This window comes from Hypanus sabinus, chromosome 5 (genome assembly GCF_030144855.1).
Source record: "Hypanus sabinus isolate sHypSab1 chromosome 5, sHypSab1.hap1, whole genome shotgun sequence".
Classification (NCBI taxonomy): Eukaryota; Metazoa; Chordata; class Chondrichthyes; order Myliobatiformes; family Dasyatidae; genus Hypanus; species Hypanus sabinus.
The window spans coordinates 22,241,618-22,265,839 of NC_082710.1; the positions used below are offsets into that span (position 1 = coordinate 22,241,618).

The window sequence follows — 24,222 nt, forward strand, 5'->3', positions numbered from 1 at the left end:
AACATGGGCAATAATAACAGTTTATAAGTATATGATAGTGTCAAAAAACTCCGGAACTCCATACCTGAACAAGAATAAGTAGAGAGAGAAGGTCTGGAAAAGGCCAAATTAATTCATATGGAAATGTCGAATGAACGGTCCCCAAGTTTCTTCAAATTTAATTGATGAGTCAAAAATAGTGCTTCTAATTTTTTCCAAGCTCAGATAAGAAATAGTTTGAGAAAACCACTGAAACGTGGTAGGAGGATTTACTTCTTTCCAGTTTTGTAATATAGACCTTCTGGCCATTAATGTTACAAAAGCAATCATTCGTCTGATTGAAGGGGAAAACTGATTACCATCCTCATTTGGTATACCAAAAATTGCAGTAATAAAATGAGGTTGTAAATCGATATTCCAAATTGAGGAAATGGTAGCAAATATGTCCTTCCAATAGTTATGTAAAGTGGGACAAGACCAAAACATATGGGTCAATGAAGCCACTTCTGAATGACATCTGTCACATTGAGGGTTAATATGAGAATAGAATCGAGCAAGCTTATCTTTAGACATATGAGCTCTATGTACAATTTTAAATTGTATTAAAGCATGTTTAGCACATATAGAAGAGGAATTAACCATTTGTAAAATTTTTTCCCATTTATCTGTTGATATATTATATCGAAGTTCTTTTTCCCATTCTTGTTTAATTCTATCCGATGTTTCTGGTTGTATCTTCATAGTCATATTATAAATAAAAGCTACTAATCCCTTCTGACAAGGATTTAAGGTAAAAATCAAATCTGGGAAATCCATTGAAGTTGAATTGGGAAAAGATGGTAGAACTTTATGTAAAAAATTCCTGATTTGTAGATATCTGAAAAAATTAGATTTAGGTAATTTAAATTTGTTGGAAAATTGGTCGAAAGACATCAAAGTACCTTCAAAAAAAAGATCACGAAAACATTTTATACCTTTCCTTTTCCATATGCTAAAAGCTTGATCTGTCAAGGAAGGTTTAAAAAAAAAATTAAGTAAAATAGGGCTATCAAGAACAAAATTTTTCAGAGTAAAAAACTTACGAAATTGAAACCAAATTCGTAATGTATGTTTGATAACAGGATTAGATATCTGTTTATTGAATTTAACTAAATCAGCAGGAAGAAAAGAACCAAGAACGGAGAATAGAGAATATCCCTTTACCTCATCGCATTCCAAATTTACCCACTGTGGGCACAATGGTGAATCCAAATCTAATTTCCAATATATTAGGTTACGAATATTATTCGCCCAATAGTAAAATCTAAAGTTGGGTAAAGCTAAACCACCATCCTTTTTAGATTTTTGTAATTGCCTTTTACTTAAACTGGGGTTTTTATTTTGCCACACAAATGAGGAAATTTTTGAATCAATGTCAAAAAAAGATTTAGGAATAAAAATTGGTAAGGCTTGAAATAAATATAAAAATTTCGGTAAAATCATCATTTTAATAGCATTGATCCGACCAACTAATGATAAGGATAAGGGAGACCATCTTGTAGTAAGTTGTTGAATTAGATGAAGCGTAGGTAAAAAATTCAATCTAAATAAATCTTTATATTTCTTGGTAATTTTTATACCTAAATAGATAAAGTTATCAGTAACAACTTTAAATGGTATCCTGTCATTCAATAAAGTTTGCGCGTTTAAGGGGAATAATTCGCTGTTATCCAAGTTTAATTTATAACCAGAAAAACTACCAAATTGAGCCAACAAGGATAAAATAGCGGGAATAGACCTGTCAGGATCAGAAATATATAACAGCAAGTCATCAGCATAAAGTGATAACTTGTATAATTTCTCATTACGGGTAATACCAAAAATATTAGGAGATTCACGAATAGCAATGGCTAAAGGTTCTAATGCGATATTAAATAATAAAGGACTTAAGGGACAACCTTGTCTCGTACCATGAGATAATTGAAAAAAAGAGGATCTGTAATTATTTGTAAGAACAGAAGCAACAGGTTTATAATATATTAATTTGATCCATGATATAAAATTAGGACTAAAATTAAAATTTCTCAAAGCATTAAATAAGTATGTCCATTCAACTCTATCAAAAGCTTTTTCAGCATCTAATGAAATAACACATTCTGGGGTTGTGGGTGATGAAGTATAAATTATATTAATCAATTTTCTAACATTAAAAAAGGAATAGCGATTTCTAATGAAACCAGTTTGGTCTTCTGAAATAATCTGTGATAGTACCTTTTCTAATCTAATGGCTAAAATTTTTGTAAGAATCTTAGAATCTACATTTAATAATGATATAGGGCGATAAGATGCACATAAAGTAGGATCTTTATCTTTTTTAAGAATTAGAGAGATAGTAGCTTCATAGAAAGATTGAGGTAATCTCTTCTTAGCAAATGCATCATTAAAGATTTCACATAACCAAGGGGAAAGCAAAGAAGAAAAAGTTTTTAAAAATTCTACAATATAACCATCAGGGCCAGGAGCTTTCCCTGAATTCATTGATGAGATAGCCTCTCCTATTTCGGCCATAGAGATAGGAGCATCGAACAAGCTGTGATCTTCATCTGTCAGTTTAGGAATATTCAAATTGTTAAAAAAATTATCCATCATGGACAGATCAACATCAAATTCTGATTGATATAAAGATTTATAAAAATCTTGAAAAGTGTTATTGATTTCTTTATGATCAGTAGTTAGATTACCGTCTTGTTTACGAATTTTAATAATTTGTCGCTTAGTTGAAATAGCTTTTAATTGATTAGCTAACAGTTTACCAGTTTGATCACTATGAATATAGAATTGAGCCCTGGTCCTAATTAATTGATTTCCAATTGAAGAAGATAATAATAAGCTATGTTCCATTTGAAGCTCAAGTCTCTTCTTATAAAGTTCTTTGGTAGGAGTCACGGAATAAATCTTATCAATTTCCTTAATTTTATCCACTAATAAAGCAATATCTAAATATCTTTGTTTTCTTTTACCAACGGAATATGAGATAATTTGTCCACGGATAAAAGCTTTAAAAGAGTCCCAAAGTATTCCTCTGTCAATTTCTTCAGTATAGTTTGTTGAGAAAAACAAGTCAATTTTCTGTTTTATGTAGGTGATAAATTCTGGGTATTGAAGCAAAGTAGCGTTAAGTCTCCAAGATCTAGTATTATTGGAAAAGTCCGAAATCTTAATAGACAACTTCAAAGGTGCATGATCCGAAATAGTAATAGAATCATATTTACAATCAATAACATCCGTTAATAACCGATGATCAATAAGAAAATAATTCTAGAATAACTATGATATACATGTGAAAAAAATGGAAATTCTTTATCTTTAGGGTTCAAAAACCGCCATATTTCAGTAATTCCTGAATCAACCATAAAAGAATTAATAAGTAAGGCTGATCTATTCGGAAGAGTTCGGATAGGTTTAGATCTATCCATCAAAGGATTCCAACAACAATTAAAATCTCCACCCATTATCAACATATATTTGTTTAGATTAGGAAGGGAAGTAAATAAATGTTTAAAAAATTCAGGGCAGTCAAAGTTTGGAGCATAAATATTAACTAGAACCACTTTTCGATTAAAAAGTGAACCAGTTATCAACAAAAATCTGCCCTGTGGGTCAGAAGTAATTTCATGATGTGTAAATGAAATTGAGGGGTCTATAAAAATAGACACACCTCTGATTTTGGCGGTACAATTCGAGTGAAATTGTTGACCCTTCCAGAACCTAAAAAAACGTTGATTATCCTCCCTCCTAATATGGGTCTCCTGTGCAAAAATAATATTAGCGTTCAATCTATGGAATACTTTAAATATTTTTTAGGTTTAATCGGATGATTTAAACCATTAGTATTCCAAGAGATAAAGTTAATAGATTTATCCATCATGCCAATATTAGTTGTGTGTATCATAAAAGGTTAAAAAGACACATAACCCATAATTCAGGAAGAAGGAAAATTGATTCAGGAGCAACCGGAGAACATGACACCTCAACAGTATTAATAATTTAAAGACGGCCCATAAACTAAAAGCAAAAAAATAAAAAGCAAAAGGTTGAAAAAAGATCCCTCCCCCCTCCCCCCACCCCTCAAAAGAAAGCCAAGCGGCAGGCGCATAATCTAACACTAACATTACCCCCATTTCAAGATGGCAGCTCCATAAAAAGATTTAAAAAAACTATATAACACCCAGATTTAAATATGGGGTTGCAAAGAAAAAATATATATCAGTCAAAATGAAAAAAAATATAATAAAACAAACAATCATTAATAAAAAAAGTATAAACATTAAAATTTGAAAGTGTAATATACCTTTAAAAAAAATTCCATGTTCAAATACAAAAAAAATGACGTTTCAAAAGCAAAGACTTATGGGAAGAAGAAACGACATTTTGAAAAAGCCATATTACAAAATATAGATGTAAGTTCGGCAATCTATTAAAAAAGTTTAATAAAAAAAAGTTATCAAAATAGGATTAAAAAAGGGATTTAATAGACACTACAATATATAAAAAAAAGACCAAAAAATCCAAAACATTCGTCCCATTTCTAAGTACAGGCAAACAAATAAATGCTTACAAAAAGCAAAGTCTTATGGGAAGAAGAAACGACATCTTGAAACAAAAGTAAATCATTATTACAAAATATAAACGTGTATATCCGAAACAGAAAAAAGAGTAAAAAAAGATATTATAAAAATTAAAAGAGCATCTATAAACAATGATGACAGTAAAAAAAAAGAAACCAGACCCGTAGATCAGGATAAGAAGTTATAACCCAGCTTCATAGGTTAAAACTTAAAATGAAATGGCATCCTCTCTCCGAAAAATCTTCAACATAACACATAGTTCAAGTTGCACTAGAAGATCGATATTCTTCAACAAATTTCTTCGCTTTTTCCGGAGTGTTAAAAAATTGCTGACTGTTGTCATTCAACGTAATTCTAAGCTTCGCTGGATACATTAAAGCTTGTTTAAGTCCAATCGAATGAATCTCTGCCATCACTGGTTTAAAAGCGATTCGCGCTCTCATTACTTCGAATGAATAATCTTCAACAATTCGAAATGTGTTGCTATTGTGAGAAATCACACCTTTTTTACGAGCTAATCGAATTAAAAGCTCTTTCTCCCGAGGATAATGAAGGCGAACAATCACCGCTCTTGGTTTACCAGTCACAGCCGAAAATCTCGCAACTCTGTGAGCGCGGTCGATAACAGGTTTAGTATGCAAACCTTCATCACCGAAAATTTCCCACAATAATTTAGAGAAAAATTCAGTTAAATCACCGGACTCAGCTTTTTCGGGAAATCCGATGATACGCAAATTCTGCCTGCGAGATCGGTTTTCGAGATCAGTAATTTTAAACTTATACTGATCTATAGTTTTAGCAGTCGACTCTATCTTCTTCTCCAGCGCTTCGATTGTACGTGCTTTTTCACAAATTGATTTTTCAAGAGTCGTGATCTTATCTTCATGCCGCTGAATATCTGATGCCTGCGATTGAAGCTTAGTTTCAAGCGATCTAACAACTGCTTCAAATTCAGATATTTTCGTGGTAAGCTTATTTTCCAAACTTGCCAGTTTACTATCCAATTTACCTTCTAACCTGCCTTCCAAACCCGCAAGTTTAGCATCTAGAAGATTAGAAATTATGTCGATGGATAAAGGATCCTTAGACGATTTCTTGCTTGTAGCCATTTTAAATTTGACAAGATTAGATCAAATATTATTTTAGGAAAAAAAAGTTAATCAGAAGTAGCAACTCATATGATTAAATTGGAAAAGATTTGATTAAAGGGTGATTATAGTTGAAAAAATGAAGAGCAGATGTTTACGTCGCCATCTTGAAACTCCACCCCCCGTAATAGACAATAGACAATAGGTGCAGAAGTAGACCATTCGGCCCCTCGAGTCTGCACCGCCATTCTGAGATCATGGCTGATCATTCACTATCAATACCCAGTCCCTGCCTTGTCCCCATATCCCTTGATTCCCCTATCCATCAGATATCTGTCTAGCTCCTTCTTGAAAGCATCCAGAGAATTGGCCTCCACCATCTTCCGAGGCAGTGCATTCCACACCTCCACAACTCTCTGGGAGAAGAAGCTCTTCCTCAACTCTGTTTTAAATAACTGACCTCTTATTCTCAATCCGTGCCCTCTGGTACTGGACTCTCCCAATATCTGGAACATATTTCCTGCCTCAATCCTATCAAATCCTTTAATTATCTTAAACGTTTCAATCAGATCCCCTCTCAATCTCCTCAATTCCAGCGTGTACAAGCCCAATCTCTCCAATCTCTCTGCGTAAGACAGACCTGCCATCCCAGGAATCAACCTAGTGAATCTACGCTGCACTTCCTCAATTGCCAGAATGTCCTTCCTTAAACCTGGAGACCTAGGAGAGTCTAGAGTTTTAGTGTCCTCTAATGACAACGTAGGGAGGTCTAATCCACTAAAAAAATCAGTGAAGTCATTCTCAGAAGGGACTGAGCCACTTGTATACAATTCTTTAATTCTTGAATGTCTCGTTTATTTCCTCTGTTGAAGATCCCCTTTTTTAGCTTCCTGTTGTTTGAGCGTTAGTGCCAAAAGATGGCTCAGTCTGCTGCCTTCTGCAAAATACTTACGTTTGGTTATATGGATCATATATTCTGCCCTGCCTCTTAATAAATCATTTAATTCTGCTTGTTTTGTTTTGAGCTCGTTTTCTTTTGTTATGTTGTATCTCCTTTTGAGATCATTCTCCAAAACCTTACATTGTTCTTCTAGGGTGGAAATCTTTTAAAGCCGGCTTTTACGTAGATGGGCACTGAACCATATGGCGTTACTTAGTAAGAAACCCTTGATGGAGGCCCAAATCACTATCACATCTGAGACACTATTTTTATTTAAATTTATAAATTCTGTCAGTTTTGTTCTCAGTTGTGACAGAAATTCGTTGTTTTTTGGAAGGGTTGAGTTAAACCTCCACCTAGTAGCCTTATTTTTAATTTTGCCATAATTAAAAGCAGATATGACTGGGTTGTAATTAGATAGGTGTCTGGACAAAAATTCTATTGAGTGTACTAAAGGCAGCAGACCGGAGGATACAAGAATGTAATCTACCCAAGAGAAAGTTTTATGTCTTGTGGAGTAGAAGGTATAGTCTTTAACAAATGGATTATGCACCCTCCACACATCAGTTAAATTTAAATCTGTTAGAAAAAGTTTAAGTGCTTTGGAAGCAGATCCTTGAGAGCTTGATATAGTTGAAGAAGAGTTATCAAGGTTAATGTTACCAAAGCATTCATGTCCGAACCAACATATAGTTGGTAGTCACTTAACTTCAGTAATTGTGAGATAATTGAGGGAAAAAATTCAACCACGAATATAGTTGGGGCATATAAGCTAATGAATGCAACTTTTTTACCCTGAATGGATGTACAGCAAAAAGCTAGACGTCCTTTATTGTCGGCACCATTCCTTTCAATTGCTACATTAATACTACGTCTCATTAATATCATAATTCCTTTGGTACGAGTACCATCAGCTGATGCCACAACGGGTTTATAAAAGCGGTTTTGAACCCTGGGAATGTCATTAGGTTTAAGATGTGTTTCCTGTAACAGCGCGATATCTGTTTTCTTCCTGCGTAAGAAATCCGAAACCTTTGAACGCTTGTAGGGAGAGTTTAATCCTATAGACAATAGACAATAGGTGCAGAAGTAGACCATTCGGCCGTTAGAGCCTGCACCGCCATTCTGAGATCCTGGCTGATCATCTACTATCAATATCCGGTTCCTGCCTTGTCCCCATATCCCTTGATTCCCCTATCCATAAGATACCTATCTAGCTCCTTCTTGAAAGCATCCAGAGAATTGGCCTCCACTGCCTTCCGAGGCAGTGCATTCCAAACACCCACAACTCTCTGGGAGAAGAAGTTTTTCCTTAACTCTGTCCTAACTGACCTACCCCTTATTCTCAAACCATGCCCTCTGGTACTGGACTCTCCCAGCATCTGGAACGTATTTCCTGCCTCTATCTTGTCCAATCCCTTAATAATCTTAAATGTTGCAATCAGATCCCCTCTCAATCTCCTTAATTCCAGCGTTTACAGCCCAGTCTCTCTAACCTCTCTGCGTAAGACAGTCCGGACATCCCAGGGATTAACCTCATGAATCTACGCTGCACTTCCTCTGTAGCCAGGATGTCCTTCCTTAACCCTGGAGACCAAAACTACACAATACTCCAGGTGTGGTCTCACCAGGGCCCTGTACAAATGCAAAAGGATTTCCTTGCTCTTGTACTCAATTTCCTTTGTAATAAAGGCCAACATTCCATTAGCCTTCTTCACTGCCTGCTGCACTTGCTCATTCACCTTCAGTGACTGATGAACAAGTACTCCTAGATTTCTTTGTATTTCTCCCTTACCTAACTCTACACAGTTCAGATAATAATCTACCTTCCTGTTCTTACTCCCAAAGTGGATAACCTCACACTTATTCACATTAAACGTCATCTGCCAAGTATCTGCCCATTCACTCAGCCTATCCAAGTCACCCTGAATTCTCCTAACATCCTCATGACATGTCACACTGCCATCCAGCTTAGTATCATCAGCAAACTTGCTGAAGTTATTCTCAATGCCTTCATCCAAATTATGTAAATCGTAAACAGCTGTGGTCCCAATACCGAGCCCTGTGGCACCCCTCTAGTCACCACCTGCCATTCTGAGAAACACTCATTCACCATTACCCTTTGCTTTCTATCTGCCAACCAGTTTTCTATCCATGTCAATATCTTCCCCCCAATGGCATGAGCTCTGATTTTACCCACCAATCTCCTATGTGGGACCTTATCAAATGCCTTCTGAAAATCGAGGTACATGACATCCACTGGATCTCTCTTGTCTAACTTCCTGGTTACATCCTTGAAAAACTCCAACAGATTAGTCAAGCATGATTTGTCCTTGGTAAATCTTCCCTTGTGAAGACAGATCTAAAGTACTTATTAAATTCTTCTGCCATTTCTCTGTTTCCCATAACAATTACACCCAATTCATTCTTCAAGGGCCCAACATTGTTCTTAACTATCTTCTTTCTCTTCACATACCTAAAAAAAAAGCTTTTGCTATCCTCCTCTATATTCCTGTCTAGCTTGCATTCGTACCTCATTTTTTCTCCCCGTATTGCCTTTTTAGTTAAGTTCTGTTCCTTAAAAATTTCCCAATCATCTGTCCTCCCACTCACCTTAGCTCTGTTATACTTCCTTTTTTTTAATGCTATGCAATCTCTGTGGCCCCTCCCCCCCCCTTTGAATCCTTCCTTCTCTGGGGGATGAACTGATTTTGCACTTTGTGCATTATTCCCAAGAATACCTGCCATTGCTGTTCCACTGTCTTTTCTCTAGGATATCCATCCAGTAAACTTTGGCCAGCTCCTCCCTCATGGCTCCATAGTCTCCTTTGTTCAACTGCAACACTGACACCTCTGATCTGCCCTTATCCTTCTCAAATTGCAGATAAAAACTTATCATATTATGGTCACTACCTCCTATTGCTCCTTTACTTCAAGTTCGCTTATCAAATCCTGTTCATTACACAAGACTAAATCCAGAATAACCTTGTCCCTGGTCAGCTCCCATACAAGCTACTCCAAGAATGCATCCTGTAGGCACTCTACAAACTCCCTATCCTGGGGTCCAGAACCAACCTGATTCTCCCAATTCACCTGCATGTTGAAATCCGCCATAGCTACTGCGACATTACCTTTGCCACATGCCAATGTTAACTCCCTATTCAAGTTGCACCGAATATCCATGCTACTGTTTGGTGGCCTGTAGACAACACCCATTAGGGTCTTTTTGCCCTTAGTGTTCCTCAGTTCTATCCACACAGACTCTACTTCTCCTGATCCTATGTCCCCCCTTGCAAAGTACTGAATCTCCTTCCTCACCAACAGGGCCACCCCACCCCCTCTGCCCACATTTCTGTCCCTACGATAGCACGTATACCCTTGTACATTCATTTCCCAGGTCTGATCTCCCTGCAGCCATGTCTCCGTTATTCCAACAACATCATAGTTACCCATTCGCACCTGGGCTTCAAGCTCATCCGCCTTATTTCTGACACTCGGTGCATTCAGATATAGAATTTTTAGCCCATTTCTCCTCTCTGTTTAAATCGCTACCTATTGTGCTTAACCCAGCTCCCGGAACTCCCATCAGGCTATACGCCCCTTGAATTTTGTTGTCCTTCCTAAATTTACTTATTCTTTCTGCACATTTAACTCCATGGTCCGTCAGACCATCCCTCTGTACATGTGTCCTGCTTATCACTTGTTCTGCCTCACCTTTCTCTGCTACACACTTAATATTCCAGAACCATGTAGTCCCCACCTGTCCTTTATTCTTCATCTTGCTATCCTCTCTCGCATTCTGGATCCCTGCCCCCTGCAAATTTAGTTTAAACCCCCCCCCCCGAGAAGCACTAGTGAACTTCCCTGCAAGAATGTTAGTACCACTCCAGTTCAGGTGTAAACTGTCCCATCGGAACAGATCCCACCTTCCCTGGAACAAAGCCCAATTATCTAAAAACCTGAAGCCCTCCCTCCTGCACCATCCCCTCAGCCACGTATTAATCTGTATAATCCTTCTGTTACTTGCACGTGGAACAGGTAGCAATCCTGAGATTGTTACCCTGGAGGTCCTGCCCTTCAGCTTCGCACCTAACTCCCTGAACTCACTACGCAGGACCCCCTCACTCATCTTACCCACGTCTTTGGTCCCTACATGGACCACAACATCTGGGTTCTTGCCCTCCCTCTCGAGAATAACCTGCACCCGATCTGAGATGTCCCGGACCCCCGCACTAGGGAGGCAACATGCCATCCGAGACTCCCGATCTTCCCCAGTAAATCTGCTATCCGCCCCCCTGACTATAGAATCCCCTATCACTACTGCTCTCTTCTCTTCCCTCCTCCCCTTCCTAGTCGAGGGTTCAACCTCAGTGCCAGAGACAGGACCACTGCAACTTATTCCTGGTAGGTCATCCCCACCAACAGTATCCAAAACGGTATACTTATCGTTGATGGGAATGGCCACAGGGGTGCTCTGCTCTCTCTGTCTGCTCCCCCTGCCTCTCTTGACTGTCACCCATTTGCCTACCTCCTGACTTTTCGGTGTGACTACCTCCCGAAAACTCTTATCTATCTCTGTCTCTGCCTCCCGAATGATCCGTAGTTCATCTAGCTCCTGCTCCAATTCCCTAACTCGGTCTGATAGGAGCTGCAGCTGGATGCACCTTTTGCAGGTGTGGTCACCTCCCACATACTGCAACACCACTGCTCTAACTGTCTCCCCCATTACCTGATCCTAGATTAGCAGAATAAATGAAAAAAGTACCTACTGGCCTTACGTTTTTTACCTCAGCAAACACGTACTCAGGCTCACTTATTTCCTCTCACCGAAGTCCCCTTGCACCGAAGCCCGCTGAGCCAAAGCCCAGCACTCTGCTCCCACGCACTCCGCTGCCCGCTCCTAAAAGTGGGCCTCTTTTTAAACCTCGCGCTCGCCGCTGACATCATCCGTGCCTGCACAGTTTTACCTTCTTCCTCAGGTACTCTCCAGGTTGGTCCGACGGTCTCGGCCTACCTACAACGGCTGATCCTCCGATCTCTAACATTAAATGATACAAGAGTAAGACTTTCTAATTTATCTGTGTTGCTCATCTTCCCCTGGATCTGTTGTTGTAAGTTGGTGTTGGAGCCCTGAGTTACCCCCTTCCCACTCCTCCTCCCATCACCCCTCACGTTCAACCCCTTACTTTGTAACATCTGTGAGTGTCACTTAGCAGTGTCAGACACTGAACACTGACATTAACCGCCCCTCTCTAGCAACAACAAATTGAAAGGCAAAGCAGTTCTCATAGACAATCATATCAAAGAGACAAGAGAAAAAAAAATCTGGACAAATCCATTAACCTATATAATTAAAACCATTTCCATCTCAAATATAGTATAACATATTATCAAGACCCCAACAGCTCTCTTGCGAGAAACTGTCGCTTGGCGATGGCGCCAGTGCCGTCTTATCTGGCACGCAGGAATGTAAACAAGTCTGCTGGAGATATAATGTTCTAAAGTTATTCCGAACAAACTGCTGTTTTTCAGCTTCGTTCTTGACGAAGTATGACAATTGGGTATATTGAATATCACCTTAAAACTCTGACCTGCAATACTGAGAAACAAATTGGCCCTTTAATTAACTAAATACAAAAGAGCAACGAATGACTTTCCTGTAAAAGAATAACCAGAGAACTTCACACCCAGGACATTAACTTTCCCATGCCTGTTAGATTGCACATACAGGCTAGTCCAAGCTCTTAATGCAGTTCCATCTCCTCCCGAGGGGCGTGTGGACTTTGCCCAGGGTCTTCTTCCATATCTCCCAGCACCGATGATTTCAGAGCTGTTTTCATTTCCTCTGCCGAGTTAAATGATATCTTCACGCCCTTGATATTTACTCTCAAAATCGCCGGGTATATGAGGAATGAGTCGATCCCACTCTGTCGAAGCTTAGTGTGGATCTCCTTGTATCCCTGCCGTTCCTGCATTGTGCCAGGGCTGTAGTCAGCAAAGAACTGCAGCTGGGTGCCATCAGGGAGAGTAGGTTTGGCTTTCCTTGCGCCCTCCAGGATAGCCTGCCGGTTGGTGTACCGTAGAAGCCTAAAAATCATGGTCCACGGTCTTACGGTATTGTTGGAAAAGATCCTATGGCTCTATCCATCTTCAGTGGAGTGCTGTGGGAATTCTTGAGTGCTGGAGTCCAATTAGGGAGCATCTTCTGGAGGTAACCTCTTGGATCGTCGCCCTCAGTGCCTGTCGGTAGGTTGACCAGCCGCACATTGTTTTTTCTGGATCTGTCCTCCAAGTCGTTTAGCTTCTTCCATAACTTAGTCACCTCTGCGACACAGGAGTTAGTAATGTCCTGATTCTTGCGTAAGCAAACCTGAATGTTGTCTATTTTGTTGAAGACCATGCTAAATTTTTTAGCATGAATATCCACTTGCTCCTTTAACAACTAGAGAATGTTGCCATTCTCTGCCATATGCTTCTGCATGAGGTCGAGAGCCTTTTCCAGCGACCCCTTTAGCATGTGGGCTACCGTTTCTTGCAGCGATTCCATTTCCGTTGCCATTGTTTGCTTAATTAGCATAGCTATTTCCTCGGATGAATTGCTAGCTTGGTGTCGTCTACTGTTATCTTGTTTCCTGGCTGAGTTTGAATCTTTTTTTGAGGTCATGTCTTTAGTTAGATCTTTCTCCAACTCAACCTTGTATTAAGACCATCTATGAGTCCTAAAGAACTTGAAAAAGGGTTATATGACAACGCTCAGTGCCGTGCTGCCATCTTGCTTCATGCCTCACCGGAAGTCCCACTTAATTCAATTTTGCAGTGCCAGATTAACCAATGAGAAAGCATTTATTCAAGTAATGTAGAACGAAGAAACCTCCAGAGCGTTCCAGAATTATACTTTCTATAGCCACTAGAGATTCAGATTCAGTTTATTGTCATTTAAAAACCACAAATGCAATGCAGTTAAAAAATGAGACAACGTTCCTCCAGAATGATATCAGAAAAACACATGACAAAACAGACTGCACCAGAAAATCCAGATAACGTTTTGGCAATCCCCAATCCAGAGTCCAGAGAGGCTGCTGCATATTAATATGGTGCTACCATCTTCACGCGCTCCCCGGAAAGAAGCTCCAATCCCACCAGATAAACGAGACCAAAAACTAAAGCTACAAGACCTGCACAAAACCACATATTTACAACATATAGTTACAACAGTGCAAACAATAGCATAATTGATAAAAAAAAACAGACCATGGGCTCAGTAAAAATAGTCCAAAGATGTTAAATGACTATAAGTTTGAAAGAAACCACCACACAGTTTCCACAAGTCCTCAGGGCCCCTGATTGACTCGTCATCCCACACTGGCAGCAGAAGGGAATACCCCTGCTATGGACTTCCACGACGGCGCCGCCCGACTCAGCCTCGCAGATGCAGCACAGAATGAAAGCGACCTGATCGCAGCGGATTTCGAGTCCGTCGAACCTCCGAGCCTCCAACCATCCCCTCCGGCACAGCCTCTCCGAGCACCATCCTCTGCTGAACGTATTAAGATGCCCCCGCCAATGGCCATCGGCAACACGACCCTGAGGACTGGGGGCCTGTTCTTCCTAGCAGAGACCCGGACCTCACAGCAGCAGCAGCAACGAAGATGGTCTTCCTGGAGATGTTCAGATGTTCCTCCGTGCTCCCACGTACATTTTTCATTCGATTATGATTGCGCACATAATCTGCATATTATGATTGCATAATATGATTGCGCGCATATTAAACTGCAATTTAACAATTAATTATTTGCTTGTATTTTAAGCAGTTCTTATATGGATATAACAAAGAAAATAACAAACAGTCTAATCTAAGAATTAGATCCGACAAGAGTGTACATGGGCTCATTGTCCATTCAAAGATCTGGTGGTGGAGGGGAAGAAGCTGTTCCTGAAACATTGAATGTGTGTCTTCAGATTCCTGTACCTCCTCCTTGATGGTACCCATGAGAAGAGGGCATATCCTGGGTGATGGAGAGCATTTTTGATGGATGCCACCTTTTTGAGGCATTGCCTTTTGAAGATGTCCCGATGCTGCCCATGATGGAGCTGGCTGAGTTCGCAATTTTCTGCAGCTTTTTCTGATACATTGTAAAGAAAAGTGAGCCATTGAAATGGTCTCTAGCAATAAAGTCTAACCACCTACCACTGATGTTTAAGCCCCACGGTCAATGCACTTGGCATCATTTCTGACCAGGAATTTATCTGTACTATCCAGAATAAATACCATGGTTATTAGACTGGGTTAGAGGCCTATCCCAATCCAGACCAAAGCCACCTGCTTGATGGGTGCCCCATCCACCATTTTAAATATTAATTCTTTCCACAACACGCAATGGCTGCAGGACATTAGAAGATGCAGTTAATTATACAGGCTTCAGTAGCACAATCACAGCCCCCCACAACCTCACAGACCTACACCTTTACTACTAAAAAGGTGGGGTAAGAGACATACCGACATCCACAGGTTCTCTACCAAGTTTTGTTCAATCCAGTTTTGGAAATGTATCCCGAGTAGGAGTACAGCAGTTCAAGCATAGTGTATGGAGGGAAGTTACAGATGATGAATAAATGTGGACTTTACTACAATACCCAGATCTTGAAAAACAAATATTTTTCAAAACATGCAGTGAGTTCGTCCCGCTTGGTGGTTCAATAATATCAGCACTAGACTCCAGAGTGAAGGTTCCCGAGTTTGAATCCAAGTCATGTTGAGCGTCAAGCTAGCAACTCGGCCTCGTAAAAACAAGAATAGCTTGCTATGGAAGCACCATCATGACGGTACCCAGATAACTCCACTGTCAAGTTAAGGGCTATTATTATTATTCTTCTTCAGTGAATTCAGATTATCTAGGAGAGACATAAGTTTCCAGCTGCTAATTATTGATTTTTGATTTTTTTCAGTGTGCAACACAATTTTTTGGTTTGAAATTTTGATTTTCTGTACTATTGCTGACAGCCATAAAATAATTTCATCAATGTCCTTTGATTTACAGAGAGGTTTCACATAAATGGAGTCCAAAACAAATTGTTGGCCATCTTGTACTCAAAGGGTAAGTTGGATCACGAATTTTAGCCTTTTATTTCCTGGAATTACTGATGTTTCCATCCTCTTATTTTCGTTATTCTTGGCATTTGTCTAAACTATTCCATCTGGGCTACAAAGTCAAGAGATTTAAATCTGGTACAGAAAGAGAAAGAATGCAGTAGGATTTGGGTCAAGACTATGTAACATGAGATGCAGCTTTTGCTGCTTCACTCAGTGAGTAGTTTTCTGTTCTTTGTTCTACCTGGGCCAAGTCAAATATGGCAAAAATTAATATTTGTACAATATTTGTTGGTTTCATATGTGGTATTGCTTAATTGCTATTGCATAATCAAATAGCAGTGTCCTGGGTTATGGGAGTTGATAGATAACACAGAAAACCTACAGCACAATACAGGCCCTTTGGCCCACAATGCTGTGCCGAGCATGTAACAAAGCACAATAATATAATTCTTTCCTTCCCAGAATGTTAATTCCCAGATGACCATTACCATTATAGATCATTAAGAAAGATGAACTGCCAAGTTATTCCACACATTTTGGCTCACGAAAGGCAGGTGATATTATACTGTGTTTGTTTCTTTTGTTCATTTGATTCAAAAATACTTCCAATTTCCCCCCCACCATGTATAAACTATTCTGTTTGATTTTTGGGTTCAGACTCGTCATCAAAAACCCGGATGAAGGATCCTGGCTGGAAACATCAACTGTTTATTCCCCTCCATAGATGCTGCCTGAACTGCTGAGTTCCTCCAGCGTTTTGTGCGTTGCTCTGGATTTCCTGCACCTTCAGAACTGCTTGTGATGCTGATTAGTTTTAGCACTCTTGCACCTGAAATCTGAATGCTCATAGGAACGTGACTCCATATTTTGAAAAAGACATCCACCTGGGCTGAAAGCTGCTGTTGCAGGAACATGGTACAGGCCCCTGTATTCTCTGACAGTGGCTATGGAATCTGGGCAGTCTATAACATTCGCATAGCAATGACTCAGACCCATACTGGCCAGGGTACACCCGTCAACCCCTAATTTCAGTGCCGAGTGGCTGCACACCTTGCCCCAACTCACTCAGCTGCAGCCCCCAATGACAACCATTATGTACTGTCTCAGTGACCCAGTCCACACTGAATCATTTGGTTATATTCCTGCAGGAATGCCAGCATAATGTCGAGCCCTCCACTAGTTTCCTAGCACAGTAGAAAGGAGGAATAAGAGCAAAGGTTCATGCCACAGCTATGTCATCAATAATGCATCTATAGTATATGCAGTATATAGAAAGATACACCACATGTGGTGATTTGAAACCACCGTTTACTGTTGCCTGTACTGGACCAGAGTACGAGGATCCCAGATCAGCCTCTAGAACCACCTGAGGACCCACCAACAGACAACCCCTTAGGAGAACATCATATTCAACTCGAGTTCTAATAGCAACGTGTTTTCCAGTGGCATTTATGGAATATTTTTTTTAAATACTTAAAATAAATATAATTATCTCAAGTTAATGATGGCTTCAGGGCCCAGTTTCTCTTGCTCACTTTAAACTCAGAGTTTTATTTCCCACATTCTCTTTAAAATTACCTTGATGGAATAGGCAGGAGAATGGGGTTGAGAGGGATAATAAATCATTCATAATGCGATGGGATGGCTGAATAGACTCTATGGGTTGAAATGCCGAATTCTGCTCCTCTGTCTTATGGTTTCGAATAACGCCCAGAGGTCTGGAATGTCAGCCAGTCTGGCACCAGCAAAATCTTAAATGTGGGATTATCGAGTATGAGTATTTCCAAGTTTGAGTTTTACAGTATTTCCCAATTTGCAGATGATACAAAGTTAGGTAATTTAGTGAGTTCAGAGGAATATGTGAATGTAAAGAGCTTTCAATGGGATATAGGAAAGCTGAGTGAGTGAGCGAGCAGGAACATGATAATATAATGTGGAAGAATGTGAAGTTAAATATTCTAGAAAAGCAGATTTTATTTTAAGTGGTTGATTGAATAATGTTGATGTTCAAAGGGATCCTTTCTACACAAGTCACTGGAAGCTAATATGCAGATTCAGCAACAATTAAGAAGGCAAGTAATATGTTGTCCTTTATTATGAGAGGATCTGAGTATAGTACAGAAAATGCTGGAAGCAAAAGCTTCTGATAAAGGGTCTTCTATTTAAAATGTTGACTATTTCTCTTTTCACATATGCTGCCTGACTTCACTGTTCCAGCATTTTGATGTTTCCAACATCAGTAGTGATTTGCAGTTACAGTGGATTCTGGTTAATCAGGGCAACAGTTTATTTTGGGACAGCTGTTAAAGAACAAAAACTAACTGAAAAAATAGATAGGACTCCGTTCTTTTAGTTGGGACACTGTGCTGCGTAATTGGGACAGGAGACTGTTTTGAAACCGTTTCTAACTACCCTCAGTTGAGTGCACTTGTGTGGCCATTAGATGTTACACCATGCTTAGAGCATATTGTTTTAAATGGTGTCATTTGCTTGTCTTTCTGTTCAAAAAAAGCATTGATTTTTGTCAGTCATAGTTAGTGAGAAATAAGCAGTAAGAAAATTCAGAACTGCTTCGCTCACTGTGGTTTCAAGCATTCTTTTTTGGAAATACCAGAAAAGGCTGGGAGTGAAAATCAAACAATTTTGCGACTTCAAGTTAGAAACTATAAAGAATTTGAAAGTATCAATAATCATCTTGAATATTACAATGAAAGTAAAGATTTGGACATTGCAGTTGTCAAAAGCATTTATATAAAGGCTGTCCATTATGTGCAGCAGGTGCCTGTACTGATTTTGTTCATTTACAGTCAATCAAAAGAACACGGCAGCGTACACTGGATTAATTCCAGTGTTAGCAACTAATACATGGTTTTATAATACTGTAGTAGTATTGGTAGTGTCGTAGTTTGTTCTGTATTTAATATTAATACATAATTATTTACTCAGTTCAACAGTATTTTATCTTTTTTATGCTTTTTAACTATTTCCATGAGACTGGCTAATTGGGCCAAAATGTTCTGGTCCCCATGTGTCCCAATTAACTGGAATCCACTGTATATAGGGCAATGAACAATCTGCTGGAGTAACTCTGGATCAAGTAACATCTCTATGGGGAGGGGGAGGAGAGATTATAGACATTTTGGGTTGAAGCTCTGCACCTGGACATGGCTTGGGGTCTGTCATGTTATCAAACTCTTCTATCACCTCTGCCTGCATGCCTTTTTTTTTAGGGCCTCTGCACTGATGGCCCCTTTAATATTCAAAGTTAAAAGTTCATTTATTATCAAAATACATATACGGTATGTCACCATGTATAACCCTGAGATTTGCTTTCTTGTGGGCATACTCAGTAAATCCAAAACCATAATAGAATCAATGAAAAACCGCACCCAACAGAACGAACAAGGAAACCAATGTACAAAAGACAAACTGCAGAGAGGAGAGAGGAGAAAAAAAGAACTAGAACATGAGATGAAGCGTCCCAGAAAGTGAGTCCATAGGTTGTGGGAGCAGTTCAGTGATGGGGCAAGTGAAGTTCAATGAAGTTATCCCCACTGGTTCAAGGGCCTGATGGCTGAGGGGTAATAACTGTTCCTGAAGCTGGTGGTGTGAATCCTGAGGCTCCTGTACCACCTTCCTGATGGCAGCAGTGAAAAGAGAGCAATATCCTGCTTGGGGAGTGGGTGGGGTAAGTCCCTAATGATGGATGCTGCTTTCCTGCGACAATGCTCCAGTGTAGATGTGCTCAATTGAGGGGAGGGACCTGTGATGGACTGGGCCACATCATCTGGACGGTGGGGCTCCCTGATGATGGAGGTGCTTTCTTGTGGCAGCAATGCTTGTAGATGTACACAGTGCTTTTCCTGTGATGGACTGGGATGTACCCACTACTTTTTGTAGGATTTTCTGTTCAAGGGCATTGGTGTTTCCATACTAGGCTGTAATGCAGCCATCAATATACTCTGCATTGCACTTCTATAAAAGTTTGTCAAAGTATGAGATGTCATGCAAAATCTTTGCAAACTCCTGCTCTTTGTGGATGCTCCCTTCTGACCTTTTATTTTCTCTTGTCTTTTTTTTATCTCCAGTTGCTACTTGATTGCTACACCAACTGCCTTGATTTCTTCGCTCCACTGCCCTGTTCGAACCTCTCTCCTTGAGAATGCACAGCTGTCCATTCACTTTGCACCAGTCACAACTGCATCATCAAACCCACAGTCACGGGTTGTAGTTTGACAGTCTGAATTCTACCTCAGAAAGTCAGCAGCTGTCAGATACCTCCTCACACCAGCCACTGAGCCATGACTACACCAATGACAGATGGTTCTCCAACTCAACTTTTCCCACTTCTGTCTCTTGCCTAAGATTCAATGGTGGATTGATATTTGGTCTGTTTCTGAAACCGCTCTCTCTTTTCTCTATCTCTCTGCCTCCATCTCTGGAGACAAACTATCTATATCTTTTATAGACCTACTGACTCCCATGGCTATCTTGACTATTCATCTTTCCATCAATGAAAGGCCATTCCCTTTTCTCAGTTCCTTCGTCTTCACTGCATCTGTTTTCAGGATGAAGCTTTCCAGAACATCAGAGATGTCCCCTTCAAAGAATGTGTTTTCCTTTCCTTCACCATTGATGTTGCCCTCACCCACATCACTACAATACCCAGAGATCCACCCTCACCCCATCTTCATGCCAACTTAACAGGGATGGAGTTCCTCGTGTCCTCACCTACCACCCCATGAGCCTCCACATTCAGCACTTTATTCCTTGCAACTTCTGCCAGCTTCAGTGGGATAATACCACCCCCACCTTCCTACTCTCCACTTACTTTAGTTTTTGCTCGCTCTGTGACTTTGAAGTGCTACACTTTCCCATTCACCTCCTCCATCACTTCCATTCAGAGACCCAGACTGTTCTTCCAGATCAGGCAACACTTCACCTGCAAGTCTGTGGAGGTAGTATACTCTATCCAATGTCCCCGATACAGCCTTCTCTATATTGGTGAGACCCAACGTAGATTGGGGTCTGCTTTGTCGAGCACCTTCTCTCCATCTGCAGAAAGCTGGTTTTCCGGTGGCTAACCATTTTAATTCTAATCCCTCTACTGCCACAATGAGGCCACTCTCAGATGGAGGAGCAACACCTCATATTCAATCTGAGAAGCCTTCAACCTGATGGCATGAACATTGGTTTCTCCAGCTTTTGGTAACTTTTTCACCCTTCTCCTTCCCTGGTAACCATATAACAAATACAGCACGGAAACAGGCCACCTCTGCCCTTCTAGTCCGTGATGAACGCTTACTGTCACCTAGTCCCACCGACCTGCAATATAACAAGAATAATATAACAATATAATAATAAGAAAAAAATCAGAACAGTCCCATTTTCCACTTCTACTCAGAACACTGGTGGCTACAGTAGCCTAGTGGTTAGCATAACACTTGCAGCACCAGCAACCCAGCATCAATTCTGCCACTGTTTATAAGGAATTTGTATGTTTTCCCCATGACAGGGTGGGTTTCCTCCAGGTGCTCTGGTTCTCCGCCCCCCCACATTCCAAAGGTACACGTACAGATTAGTAGTTTAATTGGTCAAGTGGGTGTAATTGAGCACCTCGGGCTTGGGCCAAAAAAGCTTCTTATTGTGTTGCATCTGTAGATAAAAATACCTTAGAATAAAAAATTAAGCTGTAGCTTAAAGTGAATGGATTTTGGAGTCATTTGAACATATTTGTGAGATTTTGGTAGTTTCACTTAGACTAAAATAAATTAATTATTTTTTCACTCATTTTTGCAGGTTGACATGTGCTGTGGCAATGCCTTTTTACTCAGCTAGTTTAATTGAAACTGTGCAGGTAAATTTTCATTTTTGTCTATTAATCTATGCTTCATATGGAAGGGTGTAAATGGTTGTCTTGTATCCAAATTGTTTCCTAATGGTCATTACCAAATAACACTTGAAAACTTGGGAAATTATGTCAGAGCTATTTATTGTTTACTACTTGTTAAAACTATAACCACAGATTACAGTAAAGGAGATCAAAATTTGTTGCATTAGTAATCAAGTAGCAATTGAAGATTTTTGAACTGAATAGTTCTTATTGGAATTTTACCATTAAGCTGTCAACGATTTCACAAATTTAGTGAAAAATTGCTGCCCTCCATTTTGTTTATCAATAGCAGTTTTCTGTTCAGAAAATGTACATCTTAGGACTTCAAAATTCAAACTTAAATTAGGAAATTGCATTGATTGATTTGAGGGATTCTGCAGAAAAGGGGTTTGACCCATCTATGAATTACAGAAAAGGCTGATTTGTTAACATGTTTACCAGTAACAATGCATTTAAGATTTTAAGCTGTAGTCTCCGCCATTTTTCATTGTTCACTCTTCTAAGTGGCATGCTTATGTTAAACATTAGCCTCAATTTTCCCTGTGTTATTAATTAATCTGTTACTGAGTCTGTAGCTGCGTTTATAAAGCACCTTTAACATTTCTTTGACAAAAACTCCCATTTTAAAAATATACTCTGAGAGACTTGTTTCGTGTAGTATAACGTCATGTTTCAATGTGCAACCTTCTGCCTCATCAATTTTATCAATTTTATGCATTCCACATCCACTCCAAATCTACCTTCAGCCTCATTATTTTTTTTCTTGGCTCTCTTGGACAGCCTTGCATTTCCTTCTCTGACCGTACAAAAAGCAGTGGACACACCTCTATCACAAGAAAAGCTTCCCCATCATTGAGCACATCTACAAGGACCACTGCCACAAGAAAGCAGCATCCATCACAAGGACCCTCACCAGCCAGGCCATGCTCTCTTCTCTCTGCTGATTGAGAAGGAGGTACAGGAGCCTTAGGTCTCACATCACCATATTCAGGAACAGTTATTACCCTTCAACCATAATGCTCCTGAACCAACGTAGATAACTTCACTCACTTCGCCATGGAACTGATTTCACAACCTATTCACTCACTTTCAAGAACTCCACAACTCATTTTCTCAGTGTTATTTGTTTACTTATTTATGTATTTTTTGTATGTGTGCAGTTTGTCTTTTTTTTTGCAACTTGGTTGTAAGTCTTTGTGTATAACTTTTCATTGATTTTATTTCTTTTGTCTATGAATGCCTGTAAAATCAGTCTCAAGGTAGTATAAGATGACGTATATATACTTTGAACCTTGCCTTTGCTCTAGATGTTTCTGTGTATTTTGGTTCTCTCTGCACCTTGCTTTTTCTCTACTAGTTCATACTAAACCCCCTCCTAAATTATAAATTCCACAACCACACCACAGACATGGTATGTCTTAGATTTTTGCAGTAATCTAAAGCCTAAATTTGGTTCCATTTATTCATTTACATTGTTAATTATCTGAATTGTTCATTAACTCACCAGCACACTTATAAGATGGGGTAATCCATTGATCATCATCTTCTGTGATTCTCCTCTTTAAATTCATCCCTATCTCCTGAAACTAATCGCATCACATCAATACTTCTTCCTTTATTGAGGCTTCCCCTCCCTCTCAGCACACACTTGGTGATAACTTTCACAGGAGCAGTATCTATATTTCCTTGTGCATCAGTTACAAATTACATTCCTACGGTGTCTTCACTATCAGTATTACTATTGTGCAAACCTGTAAACCAATGTGATTGACTATCACTCGCTACATTCCTGACTTTTGTAGCTGCACGTGAAAATCAAAAAAAAAACTGCCCATGCTAGAAAGGTGCTGGATGCTTCAACAGAAAATGCTGGCGACATTCAGCAGATTGGTCAACATTTGCAAAAAGAGTAATAGTCAATATTTCAGCTAAGCTTTTGTCAGAATGAAGTATTTGACAAAGTTTTTAAGCTGAAATATTAACTCTCTCTCATTTCACAGGTGCTGAGCAGTGCTACGAATTTCTCAGCTGCATAGAAAAATCCCCAGGAAATTCTTAGCATGACTTGGAGTGCTATTAGATGCCAATCCTGACCTTGATTTTGTGAAACTAAAACTATTTTCTTCCTACATGCTTACCCAGGTCACACAAAGCATGAGATTGAGGTTGATACAAGGAGGTTGAGATTGATACAAGGACTGAAAGCAGAGACTCTCAGATATACAGCAATTTTACAGCACTACACTCAAGGATTATGTTACACATATTCCATACCTTCATTGTGTATAGCTGCTGTCAAAACAAATAGCATCAGTCCATAATGAACTTTTATGAAAGGTAGAATTCTAAGAAATTAATGAAGGCATAAACCCTTTTTGCTGTTACATCTGGAAATTTCCACTTGACCTTTTAAAATTCATCCAGTATTAATTGTTTAAATGCAAATACAGTAGTTGAAGATTCTTGTTGAAATAAGTTTACCCTATGGAATTCACAAATTACTACCAAAATTTTGAGATGCAGAATAAAAATATACTCTCTCAGAATTTGTGAGGGGAAAAATTAACATGAAATGTGGGGGGGGGGGAATATTTTGTTAAGAGCTTTACAGACATTAATGTGGA

General features: G+C 39.5%; 1 protein-coding gene across 2 annotated transcripts in view; it reads left to right on the forward strand.

Moving 5' to 3' along the window:
• The window catches only part of slc25a46 (solute carrier family 25 member 46), a 61,855-nt gene that overhangs the window by 36,847 nt on the left and 786 nt on the right, over window positions 1-24,222 (forward strand). For both annotated transcript variants that reach the window (XM_059969512.1, XM_059969513.1), the window contains 2 exons: window positions 15,653-15,709; window positions 21,505-21,562. In XM_059969512.1, coding sequence (XP_059825495.1) covers window positions 15,653-15,709; window positions 21,505-21,562 — 115 coding nt within the window. The remainder of the gene's footprint in view (window positions 1-15,652; window positions 15,710-21,504; window positions 21,563-24,222) is intronic.